Source organism: Sitophilus oryzae, unplaced genomic scaffold, assembly GCF_002938485.1.
Source record: "Sitophilus oryzae breed Bouriz unplaced genomic scaffold, Soryzae_2.0 scaffold_1440_pilon_pilon, whole genome shotgun sequence".
NCBI classification, from domain to species: domain Eukaryota; kingdom Metazoa; phylum Arthropoda; class Insecta; order Coleoptera; family Curculionidae; genus Sitophilus; species Sitophilus oryzae.
Genome location: NW_022146105.1, coordinates 2,860,591 through 2,885,440, shown reverse-complemented (window position 1 = coordinate 2,885,440; position 24,850 = coordinate 2,860,591). Strand labels below are relative to the sequence as shown.

Here is a 24,850-nt window from a genome sequence, read left to right as displayed (position 1 = left end):
TGAATATTAAGCCTTGTCGGATTTTACTTAGCTACGCCTCTGGATGTATTAGAGACAAATTAATGCATTATTTCATGCTCGCTGCATTAGATAGCCTTGTTTCAATCATTAAAAACTAGCAAATATAGCGTAATTGGTAAACAACAACATTATCAACTCACATTATTGAATTTATCAGATGAACAACAGCAAACACATATTTTCGTGATCATTTCGAGTTTTTGTTGATTTTCACCCCTCACAATCCGATTCATTTTTAACATTATTATTTTTTTCTATCACAAATATGAACTGTCAATGAAAAATACGTCTAATCTGTTTAGTAGCCGTAGGAAAAAAATAAGCATATGTAATACACAGACCCAAAATTAGGAATGACCAAAAAATCTTGTTATATATAGTTGCCACCTGTTAGTTATACGGATACAATGCATTGGCTTGACTAAATCTTACAGAAATAGATTCGGCGATACTTATTTTTGTCTACATTTAACAATGAGCTAGGTGGGATATTATAGATTTTATATTCAAATATTCATCTACAAATTTGTGGCCGGTTTGTAACAAAGTCGTCTAATTTTTTTCCTTGTTTTTATTATTGATATGAAATAATTTTTAGAGACGAATAAAAATAGAGAGATGATGTTAAAATAATACTGATAAATCTCGTTTTCTCCTAAAATATACAATTTTCAAATATTTTTTTATGTTTTTGAACTGATAACCTTTCGGGTATTTCCAAAAATAATTAAAATATGTTCTTGTATTAATAAATAAAAAATCATTAGAAATGTAAATAGTTTTTTCTAATGAATGCATAAGTGTCTTTTAATTGAAGTCAATAAAAATGGGCATGGACTTAAATGATAAAATGCCCAAAAAAAATAACAATAATTTCTAAGAAAATAATTGTTTACTTATTATATCCAGCTCTGGCGATAAAATGTTGTTACGTCACTGAAGTCATACCCTAGCAGCTCAGTATATAGATCCAATAAATCCACAATTAAGCCTCAACTAAAGCTACCAAATATTATTGTATTTTTTATTTAACAGGGTCTTATATTTTAGTCATCAGGAATAAGCAGTAATCAGTAAACGTCATTATTGATAAAATTATGTGTGCATAGTATAATATGGTTTAAAAATTGTAGTTATTTTAGTTATTATTTAAACAGGACGCTTTATAAGTATTTAAATTTTTTAAAAACCGCATTGAATCATATTTGCTTTTATTAGGTGTATAAAATATAATAATCCATTTAATTAAAAAACAATATTAAATTCTTTAAGTGGCCTGATATCTTATCATTTCATTTTGCGAAATAAAATTTTGTCGCAAGCAAAAAAAAATAAATACTTTAATTCAATTTGTTTTTCAGATAAAATCTATTAGGTATCTCTTAAAATTTTGAAATTTAAAAATATGTTTTTAACATATTGGCGAATGCGCCAGGCTTCAAGACGTATAGTAAAATAAAGTAAAAAATAATAGATTTTAAAAATAGTTACCTTCGTTCATAGCCATGTCCATGAGTTGCAAATCTTCGTCATTCAGAATGCTGGAAAGGAATCCATCTGTTTGATTTGCTCCAAATTCTGCACCAGTGTTGTTCTAAATCATAAAATCATGTTAAGTATTGTTCAAAATAAGACTAAAAATTAGCAAAACTTACTTGATAGTACATCATATCATTGGATGGTTCCAATTTGTAATGGGCAGTTGAACTGGGCTCACCCATTGGTTCGCTGCTGTTGGTAAGGTTCATGGATGTAGCAACTGCATTACCAATGGAACCACCTTCAATGAAATTATTGCAATTATTAAATATCATTAACATGTATATGTTAAAAATATATAAACTCATAATTTTATTTAATAGTAACCAGTAATTTGGTAATTTATTGATTCCTGCAATATATTTTGAGTTTATTTACGTTCTCTGGTTATATATTTCTTGATGGTATTATTCATTATTTTTCTTGGCTTAAAAAATATTTTTTAATGCATTTTTTTCTTTGCAGATATTTATTTTTTATTAATTTGTAAAACATGTATAGTAGGGTGCACAATTTTTTTTTCTTTTAGTTACAGTGAAAATATCGTTCACGATGATGAAAAAAAAATCTCAAATGATACTCAAATCGAAATAATAAAGTGTTTTTTGGTAAAACCCTTCAAGGGTAAAACATTAAAGTTACCATAATTATTAATTATGGCTAATTATAATAATTAGGAATCATCTTGATGCAATATAGTGATGCAAGAAGGTATTTTTCGAAATTCCAGTTCCAAGGGGTTCCAACCACCCCTCAAATATTACAATATTTTTATTTAAAAAACTGTGAAGTTTCTGAAAAAACGCTTAAACACGTATATTTTATTTTGTTTTTTTACATATTTTAAGATTTTTTAAAAATGTATACAGGGTGTTTCGAAAAATCTGGTCATTGATTAATCACGATCCTGCTTAAAGCGCTTGACGTAAAAAGCTGATTTTTGGGAAACGGATTGACTTTAGGGTGCAGAGGTTCGATAAGAAAGGATTTTTCGAAACTCGAATTCTAAGGGGGCGAAACCATCCCTCAAATATTAAAATATTTTTTATTTAAAAACCGGCGAGTTTTTCGGAAAAACTCTTAAACACCTATATTTTATTTTGTTGTTTTACATATTTTAAGATTTTTTAAAAATTTATACAGGGTGTTTCATAATTTATGGAATATTTTTTATTTAAATTCGACGCGAACGAAGTCGCGGGTACACGCCAGTCGTGACTATATTAACAGTAATTAAAAGAATTTTTTTGTGCATCCTAATGTATTATAGGTTACCATTTAACAAAGATTTCAACTAAATCTTGAATATATTATATTACTGTGACTGTCAAGACCTATTAAACATAGTAAGGGTTGAAATGATATAAGTTTGACGTCTAATTCGACTTCGTTTTTATTCAACGTTTTAAATTATCGAATAAGGGTGGACATTAGTTGTAAAATCGAAGAAACAATACCTACCATATGGGACTGTACCATTCAAGTCACCCATAGGGGTTGGAAGCGTGGCGTTGTGCAACAATACACCCCTGGCGTCGTAGGTGGTGGCAGGGTGCGCATGTGCGTGGGGATGACCGTAGTTATGGAGGGCGTGGTGTGGTCCAAAGGGGTGGTGCTCGCCGGGATTAGGGAGACTTAATAAATTGGCCAGGTCCTGCCAGCGCTGTTCCATGCTGACGGTGCGCACATAGGACATCCGGCTCTGCGAAAAAGCAAAATAGTTATTAAGGGTGATATATACAGTGGGGTGAACCAAAAAAACTAACTAAAATGAACCTAATAACCGAGAAAAAAATATCCCCGGAAGACAGGATCTAGTTTTTTGCTAAATATAAAAATTTTTAATCAATAAACACTAAAACTACATATTTTGATTTTTTTCACTTTCAAGGCTTTCAAATATACGAATTATTGAATAAAAAAAAATTACTCTGAGATAGATTTATCCGCGATGTAAAAAATATTATCGCAAACCGTTTCCAAGTTATGTTATGGTACTTTTAATGGAAAAAGATTTTTTTAAGTGTTACTTAAATGGAAAACTTTGAATGTTTACCGACAAAACCTTTTAAAATTGAGCTAAAAATCCTGCCTTCCGGGGATATTTTTTTTTCACGGTTGTTAGGTTCATTTTAACCCATAAATTAAAGGTTAGATTTTTTGGCTTATCCTAATATACAGGGTCCAAATCAAACAGGATTTCTTAAAAAAATTGCAACGCAACGGAATTTTTTTCTCCAAAAAAATTTAAAGTGTTTTTTTTTTATTTTTAGCCCTATTTTCAGCTTTTCTGACCGAAAAATAATGTTTTAGGAAAATTTACTCTCGAAGTTATTGCACAGGGTGTTTTAAATTTAACGTAAAAACAACCCTGTATAATAAGCCAAATACTAAAATTTATAAAACAAACTGAGTTTATAAATTAAAGTAGATATATTTATATACAGTTTGCTAAACAAATCATGAAAATAGGGCTAAAAATAAAAAAAATCACAACACTAAATATTTGACGAAAAAATTTTCCGTTGCGTTTTTTTTTGTACATGTGTGTATATAATATATTATATAAGTATAAGGGTATTTAACCGTATAAGACAAACACTTTTATACGTAGGCTCTGAAAAATATATTTTGGCATTTACCAGGATGTAAAAATTTAAATTTAATGATTAATAATAATATCATACATTAAGCCCAATTTTTTCCATCTAAATTTAATTCTTCTTGAAAACTATTAGTTGATTTAACTATATCCAGGGTGAGTCTTAAATAAGTGCGAATATACGGGGTGCGAATATACCGGGTGCACCCCTATAATTTCTTTATTTTTTCAGATAAAAAAACGAGATTTGGTATGTTAGTATATGACATAAATTGGGATTGATTGACGTATTCAATTGTTTTCGGTCACTTCCGGTTTCACCGGAAATTACTACAACTTTTGATTTTTAAATGGCACCCTCGGTATTTTTTTACTTTATTCGATAGAAAATGACATTCTGAATCGAATGACATATCATATGTGAATTTTTGACTCAAGTCACTCAAAAACCAATTCTATTTTAAATTTCAATCTAGAGTGCCATGGCTGTGTTAAAAACACTAATCCTTAATCAAGGAGCCTTGGAAAAATAGATTTGATCGTCTAGTGTTTTTAGTGTCTTGTCCTGGCCGGTTAAAATATGCCCAAATCGTATTTTTAATCATATCTCAATTTTTTCAAATGGAACGAGGGTGGCTCATTAGCATATTTGGAAAAAGCATTTTTTTACGAAAAATTTGATACCACGTATTTTGAGTCAAATTGTCGTTATGAACTGGATGTTACAATTTCAAGTAAACCATATGCCAAAATGTCAAAAGTTGACATATGATATGTCATTCGATTCAGAGTGTCATTTTCTATCAAATAAAGTAAAAAAATACCGAGGGTGCCATTTAAAAATCAAAAGTTGTAGTCATTTCCGGTGAAACCGGAAGTGACCGAAAACAATTGATTACGTCAATCAATCCCAATTTATGTCATATACTAACATACCAAATCTCGTTGTTTTATCTGAAAAAATAAAAAACTTATAGGGGTGAGCCACTTTTGAGACGCACCCGGTATTCAGGGCTGGTAGATCTCGATAAAAGAAACATATTTTCTCTTTGTCGTTTTTCAAATAAGTCCAAAATAACCGAGTTATTTTACTTTGAAAATTTCCAAAAAAAAGTTTTTTTGCTTAAATTTTGAATTAAAAAAAACCATTGGATCTTTTCAGGGGTTTAGTAAATTTAATCTTAATCCACTACCTATGTTGCCATATTATCGAGAAATTATGTTTTTTAACTAAAAACTAAAAAAAATTCAAAAAAAAATACACATTTTTATTTTATTTTTCACGAAAAAAACCTGATAGTTGTGTTTCTGAGGTCTAAATATACTACCCCTAAAAATATTGGTAGTTATTTAAGACTCACCCTATAGATATATTTGAACCAAAAATAAAATCACAAACTTTACCCTTTTGAAGCTATTAAGATAACCTTTTAACAATAATCAAAATCTAGATCTTCTGTGGTATTATCGCAGTCAATTATTACATGAGTGACATTTTGACGTTATTTTAGTTGTTGTCAGTGAACAAAGCTTTACCGAATCAATTAAATCGAAAGTTTTACGCTTTGAAATACGATGGGTAGTAAAAATTTCAAAAATAACTTTTTATTATGACAAATGAGCCTGCGGCAGGCTTAGGTAGTGAGGCTCCCATTGTTACTTGCGGGTAACTCTTGTCAAATTATCATCGTGTTAAGGTTTTAAAGTGCCATCATCGGTACATCCATCTTTTACGGAGATTTTGGACAGGTAGACACCGCAGGGAGACTACCTGTGCATGTTCAGGTGTAAAATGGTAAAATCTAACAAAAAGAAGCTAAACCGCTAAAGTTAATTTGTCGAAACAAGCGATTAAGGTAGTTTTAATTCCTCTTTTAAAAAAAAATCCGTTTAATTGATGACATTTTTACCAAATCAGTCGGTTCCATCTGTACATGCAGCCAACGATACAACTCTCCCGAATCAACATTTTATAGCTTCACAACTTCCCAAACCGATTTGATTAAAAGCAAAAATGGATTCAAGCAGTTCGACTAAATAACTGTGTAAACAAAGTGCCCATTACATAATCAAAAAATTAAATAGACATATACTATGAGAGAATAAAATATAATTTGCAATATTAATGATATACTCTTTTTTTTAATTAACTAGTGCTTACATTTTTTTATGAATATCTTCTAAAATTATAATTATGTACCTTCAAAAAAATTCGTTATAACCGAAATAGCCCAAGTTATGTCCCCGCTAGCAAAACCCGTGATTAAAACTATGCTCGCTACCGTAGTTGAACTCATCTAAAAAGTTTTATTAGCTTCAATAGTAAATTATAATAAAAGTTAGACCTTCTGAAGATGTCAAATTAGATTTTTTTTAGAATTTTCACTAATTATTTTAGAATTAGAATTAGAATTAGAATGAGTGGGAGGGGGGTTAATCACTTCGACCTTACAGATCCATTGTGTCCCCCTTTCTTGGATCATAACTCATCATACAGTCCCAGGGCTTTGACAAAAGCCAGTATCTGGGACGGTTTTATAGAGGGTAGTTCTCCATCTCCAATATCAGTCGTACCAAAATTCATGGCACGAATGGTTGTCGTCTCGGCGCACTTAGTGATGAGGTGTAGTGGTGTTTTCCCATCTTCCCCACAGAATCTGCATTCGCCGTTTCTTCTTAGTTTCAATCTACTGAGGTGTTCATTGAGGAGACAGTGTCCTGTTAAAAACCCCGTCACAATCCAAAGGTTGTTCTTACTTAAACCCAGGAAGATCTGTGATTTTTCTTGATCATAAGCCCCCAGAAACTTCTTCGAGTGTCTTAGACCGTTGCAAGATTTCCATTCCAGGTTGCGGATGGAATCTTCCAAGTTCTTGAGTTCCGCCTTGAGTTGGTTACCACTTGGAAAGCAGAACGGTTCTGGTCCAGTTAGTGGAGTGTTCGCTCCTTTCCTAGCTAGATTATTTCCTTTTTCATTGCCTTCTATCCCTTGGTGAGCAGGCACCCAGTGTAGGAGGACTTTGTTTTCTTTGCCTAATTTATTCAGCTTCTCTAAGCATTCTTTGACCAATTTCGAATCGATTGATACTGAGTTGATCGCCTTTAACGCTGCTTGACTATCAGATAAGATGGCTATTTCTTGTGTCCGATAGTTCCTATCTAAGATAAGTTGTACGCATCTCTCGATAGCGTAGATTTCTGCCTGTAGGATACTAGGGCCCATTGGTTCGGAGTAATTAGCTCTCGGCCCAAACACTCCGATCCCTGTTCCCGTATTGGATTTGGAAGCATCAGTATACCAAGTTATGGTATGGTCTTTTAACTGATGGGCAAGCGTTTCGCTCTTCCAATCCTTCTTATTGCTCAATACTACATTGACATGTTTGTCAAAGTTGTACGTTCTTGGCATATCGTCCACTGGGAGTTGCAGAAGTGGTATTTCCTTTTTGAGGGTGTTCCAAGCCCCTGATCTGACAATTCTCCCAGTACTAATTCCGTTAGTGACCATTCTAATCATTGCCGCATTCACTAATTATACTTCCTAACACTTTTAGAATAATTATATACACTTTTTTCGTATACTCGCTATTTAAACCCGTGTATTTGTATATACCGGTTGTTTACGATATTCTCCGATGGTGGCAGCACCGACGGAGAATGCACCAAGCCTATATGGGACCTAAATTTAAATAGACTCTGTATAGATCTAAGTGGATTAAACAGAGTTAGTATCGCTCTATTATAAGGTTAATCAGGTAGGTACAGGCGGATCCAAAAGAATTTAATCCTATTATACGATTCTCTGATCCAATTGAAGCTGACAGTTTGTTAAAATCTAAAATAACACAGGTTATTTTGACACCGGCATGATAATATTTGTATAACTCGCGTTGGATGTTTTTAAAGGGCACGAAAGTATTTTACGTAGTGTCCTACCACGACAGTGCTTTTCTACCTGTCACATTGAAGTGTCCCGTCACACTGGGTATCGATAGGAATTTTTATAAGGCTAACCTTATACGAGTCGAACATTTGATTTTGGAAAGCTGTAATCTATGGGTGTGGTTATATTAGTCAAACTGAGATATGGTTCAAAAAGAAAGCAGACGATGTAAATTTGACTACTTTCGAGAAAATTAACTAGTTAATCAAGAGATTGTCAAAATTAATCAACATACTGTGATTGTTTAAAAAAAATATATCTACTTAATTTAAAGGGAACAGCATAAAATAAAGATTTTCTTAATGAAATCGAAGAAATAGTTTAAAGTAACAATGAAATGTTACATAACAGTTCCAAGGTTCTTGAATCTGTCGGAAATCACAAAAGAATTTATATTATTAGCCACACTTACAAGCATAACCAAAATCAATGGAGCCTGACAAGCTGTTCTAGAAAAAAAGATGTCTCGATAGGTATATTTGGTATATTGAAAAAAATATATATTTCTGACGATGACTGAAGAAAAATTACTTATTTTAAAACTTACTTGGAACGCCGCCCTGTGATGGGGGTGATGGAATGAGTGATGGGGTGTCTGAATCATCTCTGCGAATATGTCAAAATCGTCAGTATCATTTGACGAGCCGTCAAGCTTCTTGGCAGGGTCCTCAAGATCCTCTGGGCTAGCTAGTGATCCAGAGGCGTTTTTCTATCAAGGAAGAAACAGAAAATGTTGACGAAAGATTAGTAAAAGAGAAGGAAAAAAGACTTACCTGCGCATTATCATCTAGTTCAACTAGACTTAGAGCTTCATCGAGAAGAAATTCGGGCAAGGGCAAGGACAGATCATCTAGATCGCAAGTTGAAGCAGGGTCTGCCCCGGGTTCCCCTTTAATTACATACTCTCCTGGAAATGTAACAGAACATTGTTTAGTTCACAGTACCAACAAAAAATTATTAATAAATTTTTCAATTTTTTTTCAAACATTTTATCAAAAACGGCCACCATAATTTTGATGTATTTTAAAGTTTTATATATTGTGTTCTAGTTGACCGATTTTGATGATCTTTTAAGCAATTTGTAGCTAAATTATTTTTAGTATCTCTTTCTAAATTAAAAATGAAAGTCCCATTTGTCAATTATAGGAGGGTACACAAAATGTGTTATTTTGATGAAAGTTTGGAACGCCCTATGGATCATGTTAAAAAAGCAAGGAATTAGAAAATAATTTTATCATCTAGGTGCATCTCTTCTCGATAGTTCATTTTTTGGTTCATTTTGGGTTTTAATGTAAAAAATTACGCAAATATATTAGTGTCTTCTTCAAAAGCCAATATCTCCAACAAAAATAAGGCTATTGAGATGAACGAAAAAACAAACATTCGAGAAAAGATGTACCTAGATGATAAAATCATTTTTAAATTCCTAACTGTCTTAACATAATCTACAGGGTGTTTCAAACTTTCTCCAAAATATCAACATTTTGTTTTCCCTCGTATAATTGACAGATGGAAACTTCCATTTTTAATTTAGAAAGAGATACTAAAAATTCAAATAATTTAGCTATATACTGCATAAAAATCATCAAAATCGGCCCACTAGAACAAAATATATTAAAATTTTTTTCAACATATTTTCTGACAACGATTATAGATTTTCGGGATTGAAGATATAGTCTCTATATCAGAAGAACCTAGTTCTGCACTAGTTGCCGAATGATATGTATTCGAAAAGCGAATTTTTGTCACTTATAAATAAATTTTAAAATAAATTCCTCCGTTTAGCGGTCTTATGGATTCACACGAAATTACTTCCAAAATCGGTTCAACATTTAAATTGATGCATAGATATTTTTATATAGTTTTATAAAATTTACAATTATTTTTCGATTTATTATCTGTTATAGAAATATTTTTGACATTTTTTTAGGATATACTTTTACAGTTATTTTTTGATTTATTATAAAGTTTCAATAAAATTAATTTTTTGATTTAAATCAAGTAATTTTTTTAATTTTAATCATGCGATTTCTAGTATATGCCAACCCTGCATATACTAGATAAAAAATCTATAATTAAATATTTTTTTAAGTAATTAAAAAAACAAATGAAAGTTTAAAAAGATACGTCAATTTTATGTTTTTATTTTTTTGTATAGTAGATGACTGACAACTGACTATTAACATAATACACTACAAATACGTCTTTTTGGATCGATAACTATGTTGTTCTTCCTTATTTTATTAGAGCATAATGAGGAAATTAGACGAAAAAAAATAGTCAAATATACTGCCGTATTATATATACAAAGACGTATCAAACTATCCAATCAACATTTTCTGATTGTACAAATAATTACCTGCGATATTAATTTGAGTCCCTAATAGACCTCATAATCTATCAATATCTTATCAGCAGACATATCTGAACATTTCCCGATCGACTTAGAAAAAAAAACATATTTATTACATTTTGCCTTTTGCTATTGTGCATGCAGAAAACGTTGATAGCATTCTCTTTATGTCAGAATTATTAATGAATAATTTTAAATAGTTTTAGCATAATTACAGTAAGAAATTGTTCATCGCTTTTAGCATACAATGAGGCAATTGACATCTTTTCAAAATCAATTGTTAATACACAATTTTCTTTTATAGACATGCATTTTTTTAAGAAATGAAAAAATTTTAAATTCAATCGCAGTATTAAAATCCCAAGAGAGACAACTGGATGTCAAAGAAAAAATTATCATCCCAGTCTCTAAATACATATATTACATTTTTTTTGCAAATTTTGTGAATTTTATACAGGGTATTCCTAAATTGTAAGTCGATATTTAAGGAGGTGATTCCTGGACCTATTCAACGAAAAAAACTTCATATGAAGGTGTGTCCTAAACGTCTTAACTTTTGAGATACAGGGTAGTAAAATTTTCTAAAAAAATTTTTATGTTATTATCATCATTATCACGTCTTTAATGTTAAAAAATGTAATGTTCTTTAAGTCAATTTAAGTTTTTTAAAGTCATTTTACTTCAGGGTAAAATCACTAAAGATGTGGTAATCGTTTCTGCATTTGTACACTAAAAATATAATTTTTATTCATAGAATGTTTCATAAAGATAACTACAATAACATCAGAGTTCTCATGAAGCAAACTTTTTTTTAGAAATTTTACCACCCTGTGTCTCAAAAGTACATTCATATGAACTTTTTTTTCCTTAAAAGATGTCCAACAATCACCCCCTTAAATATCAGCATAAATATCATTAAGGATCGCCCTGTAAAGATACACTCTTTTTTTCTACTATGGTTTACACTATTGTAGCAAATTTTAGGCGGTAGTACTAAAATAAGGGGTATTATTTTAGTTTTAGTACTTTAACTATTCAAAATCAATGATTTTTATTTATAAACATCTACGATATTTTGTAATATATAATTAGAATATAAAAGTACAAACCTTTAGAATATAGAGCACTCTTTCATAATTCTTCAGAGTATGAAACCTATATGTTTGATCAATTTGAAACACTAACACAAGTTAATTAACAAAAAATAACGACACTAGACTTAAAAAACGCACTGATAAGTGTTCGAAATGAAGATTCTCCGTTGGGCGCTGAAGAAAATTCAAAATGGCACTGAAAAGCAATTAAAAAACCTTTCGACGAAATGGGTCCGCGATGGGCCACCAAACAATGGACGGGAGAAAAATAATAAGTAGCCGAAAGCCGAACATAATGATACCTCGAGGATGGAATCGGCGTGACTAAAGGCCTACCTGCGTGGCAGGCTTGGCCCCTACCCCCTCGGGTCACATTTCTAAATTAACTTCCATCCCATTGGTCGAGCCGCTCCGTAAAATGTAACACACACGAATTGCGGCATATTCTTTCTCCAGCCCGAAAAATCCTACTCCAGTTTGTCGTAATGGCCGACAAACCATGCATCTTCCACCATTCGTTCGTATAAATAATATTTATCGATATTTTCTTAAAGAAGCAAAAGAGAATTAGTTAAAATGTATTATGAGATAATAAATTCCATAGAAAATTTCCTGTGCTACATTTTTGCAAGGCAATTAAGCTGATGGGATTGATAAACCGAGCTCGTAATGGCCGACAAACCATGCATCTTCCACCATTCGTTCGTATACATAATATTTATCGATATTTTCTTAAAGAAGCAAAAGAGAATTAGTTAAAATGTATTATGAGATAATAAATTCCATAGAAAATTTCCTGTACTCCATTTTTGCAAGGCAATTAAGCTGATGGGATTGACAAACTGAGCTATGCACTGATTCTATCAATCGGAAGAAGAGGTAGAACACATTCTATGTTGATGCGATAGCTTGGTATGTAGGGGTAGCAGACTTCATAGAGAAAAGCTAATTGATAAAGCCATCCTCTTCAGAAATTGCCAATAATCAAAAGAGTTATGGGGTTCTTTACTCATCCGTACATTTTATTATTTAAAAGGTAACAAATATTGAAGATTTGAATATAGGAGTTTTTGGAATGAAGAAAGAAAATCTAAAAGGCCAAATAAAATATAAAAAAATTGGACTTAATCCTGCAACCTGGTGGATGAAGATGAAGTCTTCGTATTAAGACAGTGCCACTATATAGACCTCTATATTTTTTATTGAGTGGAATTTTGAAAATGTTTCTTCAAAGAAGAACAAACATTGAAGAACGAAAGTAAATATATCCTAAATGTACGAGATGAAATAGAATATAAAAAAACTTGGTCTCTATTCTAATACTCCCATACAATGGGAGATGGTTCTTTCTGTGTGTGAATAGCTTTCGATTTCAATTATTCACAAGCTAATTCCTGTAGTAACGTTACACTTACACCGTAGTATTTTCGATAATATTAACACAATTGGCTTTTGCCTCTTTTAAAAATGACTAGACAATTTTTCTGCTGACCAACGATGACAAGTTAAAGAAATTTCAATTTTATTTTGGCGCTATGCATATAACGGTTTTGACATAACAGGTGCAATACAAATAAACAAGTTTTGCTTTTGTTGTGTGTGCGAGAGTATACATGCGCCTATGGTATTACAACAATCAATTGTTAGTAATAATACGACGAGTGTTACTATTGAATGCTTGATTTTTAATCCCATCTCATTCATTTTTTTTTTAAATTTTTGGTTGATATAACTTATTACCTGTATCATACAATAACTGGATATCTAAAAGAATTAAACAAGCATAATGATGAAAGGTGTTGTGTATAATAATATAAACATGATATATGACCATGTATTTTTGGATCTATTTGCTTTATCATGGTGCTTCAGCGGTATTTCTTTTTAAATAGTACTCTACCCATGCTTAGGGATATTTGTTTATGTTATGCTTTCATAATTAGTTTATTAACCTACAATTTTTTTAATTGACGCAAGAACTTGATCTTGATTGGAGTTGAGAATAAAACGGTGTAAATTTAGTTGAAAGCATTTCATCGAGGTATAGTTAGTTACATTAAAAAATAAAACAGAATCGAGCCAGTCTTCCTGTGCCCAAAAACCACTTAGGCGTAAAAAGAATGCACCATCAAAGTAAGCCGCCAATGGGAACCATTTTGTTTCGCCTCTCTCTCTAGCAAGGCAGGTCTTTGCCGTTCCAACTAACCGCTAATGAATTTGATTTGAAAATTACAGCTGCCATTGATTTCCAAAGCCTACCAGTGGCGTACTAAGGCCTTTCTCGACCAAAATTTCGATGCTTCCAATACACAAACTTGTGATATTATTTTTTTTCAAGAATCAGTACAACGGGTCTCTAAGAAATTAGATACAGAGTGGTCCGAATTGTAAAAGATAAAAATAAGCAAAAACGTTCGTATAAATGTATGTCTTAAAATGCTTAGTTTCGGAGATTCTAACACAGGGTATAGAAGTTTCATTTGTGTTTCGATTTTTTTCAAATAATTTCTGAACTACGGTTGATATTTGGATTATTGGATTGGAAAATTATTGTATGGGAGTTTTTTGACATGAGAAGATTTTGATATCAATATGACTTCTACTTGTCGAGGGCGCTACCTACATATTTTTTAACTGGTTTGGTTGGTTGGAGCACCTGTATAGAACTACTGAGTAAAAAAATATACAATCACGACGTTTTTTAGGTAAAAAAACATCTCTTGGTAAAATTCGCAATCATGCAAATATTTGGAATCGAAATTATCAATACCTGTCATTATTGGCATAAATTATACATGATGACTAAATAGTTATTAGACTTAAATATCAAATTTTAAATGTTCAAGAGAAACTGTTTTATTATAATTTTTCCATCAAAAATTTATGATCAATTTAAAAAATATAAAGTTTGACTGTAAAATTTATCAGTTCAGTCAAATAACTATCTACTCAACATGTTTATTTTTTGTCAATAATGACATGTATTGACTATTTCTATTCTAAATATCTTAAGAACGGTTTGCCATATCGATTTTTACCAAGAGACATTACGTAAAAAATTATGGAAATGTATATTTTTTCACTCAGTAGTTTTATACAGGTATGGAAGAAAAGTTATTACTCTTCTAAAAATTTAAAACATATCTAGGCGGCGCTTCCTACAAGTTGGATGACATCGAAATCAAATTTCTTATGTTAAGAAGTAGCCAGACAAAAATTGTCATCCAAATACCGGCTTTTAGTTCAGAAATTATTTGGAAAAACTCCGAAACGAAGCATTTTAGGACATAAATGTATACGAACTTTTTTATTTATTTTTATCTGCAGAATATGCTGCCGAAGTTTCCCGAATACAATTTGGACCACCCTGTATATTGTCGTAAACATCAATTTATTACTTCTTCCAAATGACTTTTGCGTTTGCTTCTAAGACAGAGAAAAAATGTCCTTCAACTTCCAGCATTTAATTGCTTTCTGTCTTTGAGTAGACGTTTTTTACGCGGTTACCACAGCTCCTGAAGAAAATAAAGACAATTTGCTAATACAGTACCTATTCGGTCGCCCTTGAAAAACCATTGCTAATTTGAACAGGGGAAAGGATTTTTTCGTCAAAAAAATCGTCAAAGATCCTTAACAACAATAAAGCGTCCAATAGGAAATGTATAAAGGCTTGGCAAATTGTCTGATCTTGTATTTAAAATCGCTCGTAACAAGGATCGTCTTGGTAGTTCATTACAAGTACCGTTTTACTGATTTCTGAACATTTCTCAGACATCCTAGTAAAATCTACTGTTACCGATATTTTTGTTCAATTAATTTCAATTTGTGATATCAAGGTTGGCTTTGCAACTTTTATTAACACCATGTATCAACTGTACAGGTTTCGTTCACTTTCTTTGAGCTGGTACTTTCAATTTGTCAAAAAAAAATCAAGAACAACCTTAAACTACATAAAATAACTGTTATTTTATAATTGTTATGATATTCGTGTGACTGAAACGAAGGAAATAATAGCTTAAATTAAAAAGATAGTTTTAAGAAAAATATTACCCAGTTTTAATTTAGTTACATTTAACTTTCTTTTATTCATTAAAAATTCATTATTTTAACATTAGTAAATGAAAGATTAACAAAAGACAATTAAAACACCGTATTTTTAAAAGACTAAATATAATAATTAAAAGAAAAATACATAAAAAACAACAAAAAACGCTGAATCACAAAATTAACTTCTATTTTGCTGTCATAATTTTTATTTGCTTCTGTATGTATTGTAGCCACTGACTATATCCTTATATCATCTTCATTTAGATCGAGATTCGCTATAGCTAATAATAATAATAATAGAACTTGTAACTATGAATCCTTAATTATAGAATAATGATGCTTGTTCAAGGAATCTTTAAATAGTTTTTTTTTACCAATAGGGTATTTTATAGGGTTGAAATATCTATAGACTTTTTTATTTTGACAGATATCCATTTTCAAATGTATATACACTTCACAGATAAAGGCAGTATCATATTGGATTTGAAAAAGTTCAACACTGATTACTGATTTAATTTTTTTGTATAAGTAGAGGCTTTTACAGAACCCTGTATATTTAATGAGACGATTTTGTCGGTCTATTGTTAATACCGAATGTCAAAAAAATCAACCCTCTTCCGAGAAACCATTTCGTTTGGAGTGAATCGAAATGAGGGGCCCCAAATTGGCGCTCCTTATGCCGAATGTCTTAAAGAGATTACTATCTGAAATGTTATTAGACAGTCTCAAGTGCTTTCGAGCTTTTTCAAATGTGACCACTTGTCGTTGTGTTTATTTACCGTCTTGACCGGCCGTAGGAAATGTAATTTTTGACACCTAGCTCGTCACAAAGAAGTGCCTTTTGGGCCTATCCCATTTATAAAGTCTCTTCCCTATAAGTGTCATTGACAATAGAGACAAAATATATTTATTCTTCTGGCTTTCGTGTTAATTTAATATGTTCATCCTTTTAGGTTTTCTTATTTTATGTAATGTTTGGATTTTGACTTTAAAATATGTAGAATAAATGCGCCTGCTTTGATTTCAATTTTTATTTTTATTCAGTTATAATGAGTGAAATATATAGTCATGAAATTTGTATCCTGATAGTGTTAATTCATTTTGGTATTGAATATATGGTAGAGGTAGTTTTAGATTTTTAAAACATCAATTTTGAGGATTTTTGGAGTGTAATGTGCATTAATTTTTGGAGATCTACAAATAGTTTGGAATCAGACTTATATCATCTTATAATGTACATAAAATTTCCCAAAGAACTGTTCTATTTTCGTAGGTTTGTGGTAAGTAAAACTTGTCGAAAAAACTCAAAAAATCTTCATTTGCTGTAATTTTTTATGCAACATAGCCACGAATTTTTTGAATTCAGGTCAAGTTTCAGAAAAGCTATTGCTAAATTCTGATCTCATAGCATTAAAAAAGATTATATAGTCCATTTTAGTATCATATGAACTGCCGAGGCCCACTTTAGAGAATTTAATTATATTATATATTTATAAACAGTAATTTAACTTAAAAATTTCTTAAATAAAAGCAGATTTTGATAGATTGAAGATAAATATTAAGATAAAAATTATATCTACAAAAAACTTTCAAAAGGTTTATTATTTTTAAAGGGGTTTAAGAAAATATTTGATCGCAGTTTTGATATAGGTAATTGATATTATTTTTAGATATAAAAATTAACTAATGTTATCTTCAAAATAAGATAAGCGAATTTAAGTATGAGATATCTAATATTATACATTGTAATTAAATACATTTTATCTAGCCAATTTCAGGCAATTTTCTCAGTGGAAGATCTAGGAAAATGTATTTTTAATTTAAACGTAATACGCTTGCCGTCGGTAAGGCATATGAATGTCTGAAAATGAAGATTTTGACAAGACAAACGTATCTTTGTGTTCTTTTTTTAGTGTTGAATAATCTACTAATAACAAAATTAGCAGTTTGTTTCGTTTTGTATTTGCTACATGTATCTTATTATGTATGGGTTGAACATTTTTGAAAGACTAATATCGAATAAACGAATAAAGCATCTTAGAAATTGTGGATTGTAGATTCTAGTTAATAGAGAATTTTTTTTCCGTAAAGTATCATATCAAGTAAGGTTTAAAAAATGAAAAAAAGCTCAGGTATATTTGTTTTAACAGAATCCTACTGCTCTGAAATTGTGTATAGTAGGTTCTATCCGAGAATTCGAGGGATAGGAAATCCCAGAGGACCAAATTACTTCATTTTTCAAGATCAAACCAAATTTCTAGCGAGTCATGCTTTTGGTTCTTTGGGCATACCTACATAACTATTATACCTAGTACCTAACCATTAATCATAAATCCAGATACAATATAAGATTTTTGACGTTTGAAATGTGCGGCAAACAAAAAATCATTAATATTTCATAGATATGCTCTTTTGTAGAGTCCTAATGATGCCGGCCAAAAGTCCCTTACCTGTTATTTATTCCAAAAATATCCCGGGGATGATAGTGCGTCGAGGTAAGTCCAAACAGAAACAGTTCTTGTAAAAGTCGTCGGGTGAAACGTCACTGGGGTTAGACACAATACCCGAACAAAAAACAAAACAAAACAAAATAAGAACGGTTCAGTTACGAGCACTCCGATGGAACATAGTTTAAGACAGCGGAACGTTCACAGCCGACTGTGCGAGTTGGAAACTGGTAAAGCCAATCAGAACAGAGGCGAACTCGAACAACTAATATGGCCGCCATTGCAGACAATGGACAGCCAGGGAAAGGGAATGAAGGGGCTCCAGCGGGGCTGGCACACACAAGGGGGGACAGAGAACACTCTTAACCCCAACTATTAAGGCGACTTTAACATTAATCTCTAGGCTCAATCCAAGGAATTCGCCATTACGTCTTTTATCTTGCCTTTCTTTTCCATTACGAGGGGGATCAAACCTATACTGATATAATTTAAAACCTTATGTAATACTTTATCAACTGTTAACAGCTATCAGTTATCCATATGATATGTATATCCTGATATGTACGTATATCCATCATAATTGTCCATTGTTCGTTGTTTCTTTCAAGTCTTTGATAATATATCTATATATATTCATTATCATCTTTTCCATTACGACGGTTATTAAATCTATACCGATATAATTTAAATTGTATATAGGGTGAGTCTTAAATAAATGCAAATATTTTCAGGGTTGGTATCTCGATAAAAGAAACATATGAGGCGTCAAGTTGCAAACCCCGCCTTATCCATTAAAAAAATAGCCTAATGACATATATTAATAGTGGACCCTGAAATCTACATAAACATAGTCCCAAAGTACAGCAAAAGTCGCCTGTTCCTCTATAAAATTCACTACCAAATTACATTACTGCAGCAAAATCCGTCTTATCCACTTATAATTGCTTTTTATTGTCATTATTGTTGCAAATATCGAATTTTTAATAGGTTGCAAATATCGAATTTTTAATAGCTTTTTACACAAGTATAATATTACTATTGACGTCTTATCCATTTCAAATCCTTACCAAATTTTAATAAAAATAGCAGATCTAATAAATCAAGTTAGGATGCAAATATCTTGCTGTAGCAAAACCCGCAATATGCATCATACTGCAACAAAACCCCCTTATCCGAATTATTTTTCTGTTTTTTTTCTTTAAAAATTAAATATTAATTTTTATTTCTAGAAAAACGAGATACAAAACTATGACTCCACTCAATGGACATACACACTACACACGCTTCAAGCATTTGCTAAAACAGTTTTTGCATATTATCTGGAAACAACGTTTTTGGGATAAGATGGGTTTTGCAACTTGACGCCTCATAGTTTTTCTTCACCGTTTTTCAAATAAGTCCAAAATAACCGAAATATTTCACTTTGAAAATTTCTTTCTTTCTTTGAAAAAAATATTTTTCGCTTAAATTTTGAGAACCACTGAAACTTTTCTGGATTTTGTTTCTTCAATTTTAATCTACTATCTAAGTTGCCATATTATGAAAATATTACGTTTTTTAACTAAAAATTATAAAATTTTCCAAAATTTTTTCAAAAAATTCCAAATTTTCACATTCCTTTTTTCGCGAAAAAACTCGTAGACGCGTTTCTGGGATCGAAATATACTACCCCTAAAAATATTTGCACTTATTTAAGACTCGCCCTGTATAATAATTATGGTATTACCAGTTAAACCTTTATTATTTGTGAAAATTTGTTTGTTGTAAAACAAAATTGTTTTTGAATTGAAATACTGAACCGAATTTTACCATGATCATTTTTAACATCGAAAAGATATGTTTTTAATACGAGGAACAAAGGAGCCTTAACAACCGAGGGGCTTAAAAAAACCGAATGACCTTGAGCCCACTCTCACCACAAGAAGATACAAAACGGACTGGTAACAAAAGAGTAAATCTTAAACCTTAATCCACTTAAAGAGGTCCATGCGATGTCCAAGATACATGCCACAGCCTAATGACATGCCTGTTAAAGATGGACGTATAGTCAGTCAATGGGATGTGAGATATTTTTTATAATATAATAAAGCATAACTTAGCAGAATTGTCATAACAATCGATAGTTGTTAGGGATAAGATTGAAGAGTATAAAGATTCAAGACTAAAAAAACGAATTTTGTTTTTCTATCGCTCAGAGCATTTATAGAACAGAACCAGAACAAGGAAAGATTTTCTGTCAGGTTTCTAAATCGACCGATGTATCATTATGACAAATTGCTTGATTTCAGAAATGTATACGAATATTACCATTGGAAAATTTGGTATTTAAATGATATAACTTCAGAAAAAACTCAAGAAATATAGAAACTAACTCTGATTTTCTAGAACCCAGATATGTTCTGAAATTCCATTACTCATTAAAATATCTGTAAAAGAAAATCTATTTCTACTAATATTTGAAACTTTTAAGAATATTGTGAATTTATAGTATAAATAAGATAAGAAATTAAATTAATTTGAAGTTATTATGTATTATATTTATATAAAAACACTCAAAATGACACATTCCAGTTATCTAAATTTTTTCTAATGCAAGCATATCAGTTCACAGGGAAAAAGAATATTGACATGCATTTGAAGTACTTATATTTAAATTGTATTAAATTCTTTATTTATTTAATTTAATTAAAATCCTCTTCACAATAGAACGTTTTTATTACAAAAACTTAAGATTTTCGTTACATAAAATGCAAAAAAAAAATCTAAAATGTCTTAATTACATGAATTATATCAAGACAGAACTAGAATTTATATAGTTTTTATTTTATTCATTATTTAGTAGACTGAATATGTACTATGTTTCCATAAAATGTCATATGTCTATCACAAAATTAGAGTTACCAATTTTGATGAGGCCCTTACATATACAGGCAGCATTTTCTCCAATACTAGTGTCTTTTGACTAAAAGTTATTTATTTTTTCGAATCATTTCCGTAAATATTTATTATTTTATCTATTAAGATTTCTTTCAGTATTTTTAATATACTTCTAGTTCATTTTCTTTAATTCATTTTATATATTATACTTCATAATTTTCCATTTTGATGGGGATGGGATGCGGAATTCCAGCAATTTATAATTTTCATTCCTGAGATTTTCGAATTTTTTCAATAATATATTTTTCTTGCTGTTCTTTTTCAAAGAAATTCTAAATTCTTCAGGATTAAAATATCAGAATTTTAATAACAATTTCCTGTTTACTACTGACCTTGAGAAATTACAAAAACGATACCAGAAAGTCAAATTTACCAAAAGTTGCCAATGCCACCACAAAAAGAACGAATTGGTTCTACAAGAAATCGATTTATAAATTCAAATTTTATCGTGGGCTTGTTTGAAATAATTTAATGATAGGTGTAAAAGAAAAATACTTAGTCATTTTCTGTCTGCGGATTGTCTAGAAGTTTGTCCCCAATACTAGCCAGCCACTGGTGTGAATAGAGTTCGTATTGTTCAGATCATCTCTAAGAATCCTAAAGTCATCAGTTAGTTGGCTTAAAGAAAACACAAAACTATATGGTCAAGTCATGCAGACTTGCAATGTAAAGTGCTATTTAAATGCCCAATGCTTCCTTATAGATGTTTTTTTTGCTTCAGTTAGACTTTTTTTTGTTTAATCATTGTTTACCCCAGTCACTGACCAGTTGAGACTCTATAATTGATCTGTTACTAATAGTAATCATATTGTGATATTGGTAGGATAACAATTATTTTGATTGCTTTTCTATCTATTTACCCCTTTGAATTTTCATTTCAAATATCTTTTTTTTTTCAATCGAATGGTATAATTATTATTGTTTGGGAAATGTTATATATTTGTGAAACATTTTGATCTTCGTACCAAAATCGAATTAAAGAACACGAATATTATTCAAAAAAAGAGATTTTCTGAAATCTAAGATTTGTCAGCATTCATGGAACACAGGACACGGAGTACACCGATAGCCCCTAAACAAAAAATAAAAAGGGCTTTTTGACTAACCAAATATAAACAAATGTGTTGTCAAACATCTGTAGATGCATGGCTATCGCTTCTTTGATTTTTACAACACTATATAAAGAGATCAATTATTGCAATTTGAATTAAAAGAAATACGTTTAAATGACATTTTAAAAGATCAATTAGCTGACGAAATGATTTGCTGAAATCATCATCGGGTATATAATCGAATATTCCGATCGCATTACAAGATGACATATGAAACAATGCATCGTTAATTTGATCTTGCGTCTTCCTTACAAAAGCCGATGCTCCGAAACGAAGAATAAGAAAAAAACGCGCTAGTGGAAGAAGAGGTGAAGAATTTTCATCATTAAAGGAGGACATACACTGTTCGAAATTTTAAATTAAGTGTTACGAAGGCAGGTGTCGGGTATGAATAAAAAACGCCAAAAAAGGCACTGGGTCTTCGGTATAATATAACTTTTTATTCCGCCCAGCGCACACCGTGACTCCACGTTTTTAACATATACGAATGTTTCTCAGAATGCCCTCTTCGAATCACGAAACATCCTTATACAGGGCCTTTTTTGTACCTCGACCACAACCTCATCGATTCGTCAATTCAATTATACGGTCTTATTCTTATTTTTGCAATTTCTTACCAAAATTAAAAAATGTATTTTTATCATCAGAAGAACATTTCTCTTTTGAAAGATATAAATTGGTGGAGGGATGCGAAAAATTGGAGCATAAAGAAGGAAATGACAATGCTTTTTTACCGAAGAATGGAACCCCACCAGGGAAAAACACTTAGATTTGAGAAAAGCAGGGGGAAATATCCAACAAAGGGACTGATAACGATATCATTCAAATTTTACTTAGAAGCAGTGTTAATTAGGTCTGAAAATAGTGCCTTTATCTAAAAATGTTTTTTCTCAAACAAAACAAGAATTATTATGATTGTTTTTCCGATCTGTTTTTCTAACCCGCATAACGAAATTAAACTATATAGCCGTCTGACGGCTGAGAACATATTAAAAAGCCTTGAAGGGGATGAAAGTTTTAGGTCTTGCATCTATTCTAGAATACTTCCAACAGTAGCGATGGCGTTTATGACTAATGGTCCTCCTTGACGTTTGATGAGGTCAGCAAAATTTTTCTATTATCCCCCGGCTGTATTAATGATTTTATTTATTTTTGACAACGATTTCTAAGTCCCCAGAGGATCCAGATATTTCGTTTTGGTCCATTATATCCGCCAGGTACGGCAAAGTTGACTAGGAAATATTTTTTTTAGACGTTGTGAACAGTGGGATATTTTTTCTCAGTTTCTGTTCGGTTTAAAAATGTTAAATTGGCTGATTAATACCACGCAAAAACAGTTATTAACTAATAAAAAGGACGACCAATGGATGAGTTTACACGTCTGATTCAATTTCGTACGCTTTATTAAGTGTTTTAACTTCAACATTATAGTAATTTTTAAACCTAATTGTAGTTGTTAGTGTAGTATCGTCAGATCTTAATGTTACATGATTTTCTACATTCTCAGCTATATAGTTTCAGAATTTTCAGTCAAGTCTTTTAGATCTAAAAATAAGTTGCTTTGCTTATACAGTATGTCCCAGTTACAAGAAGAAAACCGTTTTTATTATTGACATTTTGAGGAAAATGCATTCTTCATAAAAATCTTTTTGCTTGTTCTAAAATGGTTTAATTGAAAATTAAAAAAAAAATTGAAAATATAGTTGAATTTCCAAAGTCCCAAATATCAAAACGCCTTTCTATGGCGATATAATTTTGTTTTCATTCTTTGATAAATTTTTATTGATAGAATTTTAATTAGCGTCATATTTTTTGCTGTTTTAAAATGTTAAAGAAGCACAAAATTTATTTGGTTCAATGCTACGGAAAGTGTGATAATATAGTATCGGAAAATTTTGGTTTTTAACAATTTAACAACAGCAAAAAAATATAACATTAATCAAAATTAATAATACCCATCTATTAAAGAATGAAATGTAAATTATATTAACTATAGAAACGACTTTTGATTTTTTGGACTTAACCATAATATCAGGGTTTTTTATTTTTCTCAGAAAAAAACGATATGGAAATTTGGAAAAATATAAACGGGATTAACATTTCAGAGCAAGCAAAAATTTTCTATGAAGAATGCATTCATTCTCAAAATGTCAATAATAAAAAAGTTTTTCCTCTTGTAAAGACATACTGTATCAAGGGATGTTTTTTTAATAATTTACAATTTTTGGAAATTTCTAGATATCAGAGATTTTAGGGAAGAATATATAGGATATAAATATGATATAAAATGTATTTTTCTATATTTGGGCAATGCTAACATATCCAAAATAAAAAAAAACTACTTATTTTTAGAAAAAAAGTATGCTTGAAGCAGTTTCAGTGTTGATATAATTTTTTTCTGTTTATGATGATTCTCTTACCTGTTTCTGTATCGATGGTGTAGTCAACTCCCGCCCAAATATCTTCTTCTGCAGCATCTACTTCTGGTTTTTCTTCCTATTAGGGAAACAGACAGACGATTTTATTAAATACCATCAACTATAGTATAGTAGTTTCTCGTACCTTAATTTTTTCATTTTCCTTCTGTTTGAGCTTTTCCAAATTCTCTTCAATCGAAAGTGAAGTAGAAGGATCCGCATCATTTTTCAGTAACTCCGTTGACTTTTCTTGCTGTTCCTCTTGCCTGGCAGCCTCCAATGAAAAGCCGAGATCCACATCCTGCTTCCAGAGGACTTCGATAAGATCCATGTCCTGA

At 31.0% G+C, this 24,850-nt stretch overlaps 1 protein-coding gene across 3 annotated transcripts in view; it reads right to left on the bottom strand.

The window, feature by feature from the left end:
• LOC115876772 (segmentation protein cap'n'collar) overlaps positions 1–24,850 on the bottom strand; it is a 64,520-nt gene that overhangs the window by 5,604 nt on the left and 34,066 nt on the right. For all 3 annotated transcript variants that reach the window (XM_030892689.1, XM_030892690.1, XM_030892692.1), the window contains exons 2-8: positions 24,658–24,846; positions 24,516–24,591; positions 8,879–9,012; positions 8,653–8,814; positions 3,022–3,262; positions 1,677–1,801; positions 1,513–1,615 (exon numbers count right to left, since the gene is read on the bottom strand). In XM_030892689.1, coding sequence (XP_030748549.1) covers positions 1,513–1,615; positions 1,677–1,801; positions 3,022–3,262; positions 8,653–8,814; positions 8,879–9,012; positions 24,516–24,591; positions 24,658–24,846 — 1,030 coding nt within the window. The remainder of the gene's footprint in view (positions 1–1,512; positions 1,616–1,676; positions 1,802–3,021; positions 3,263–8,652; positions 8,815–8,878; positions 9,013–24,515; positions 24,592–24,657; positions 24,847–24,850) is intronic.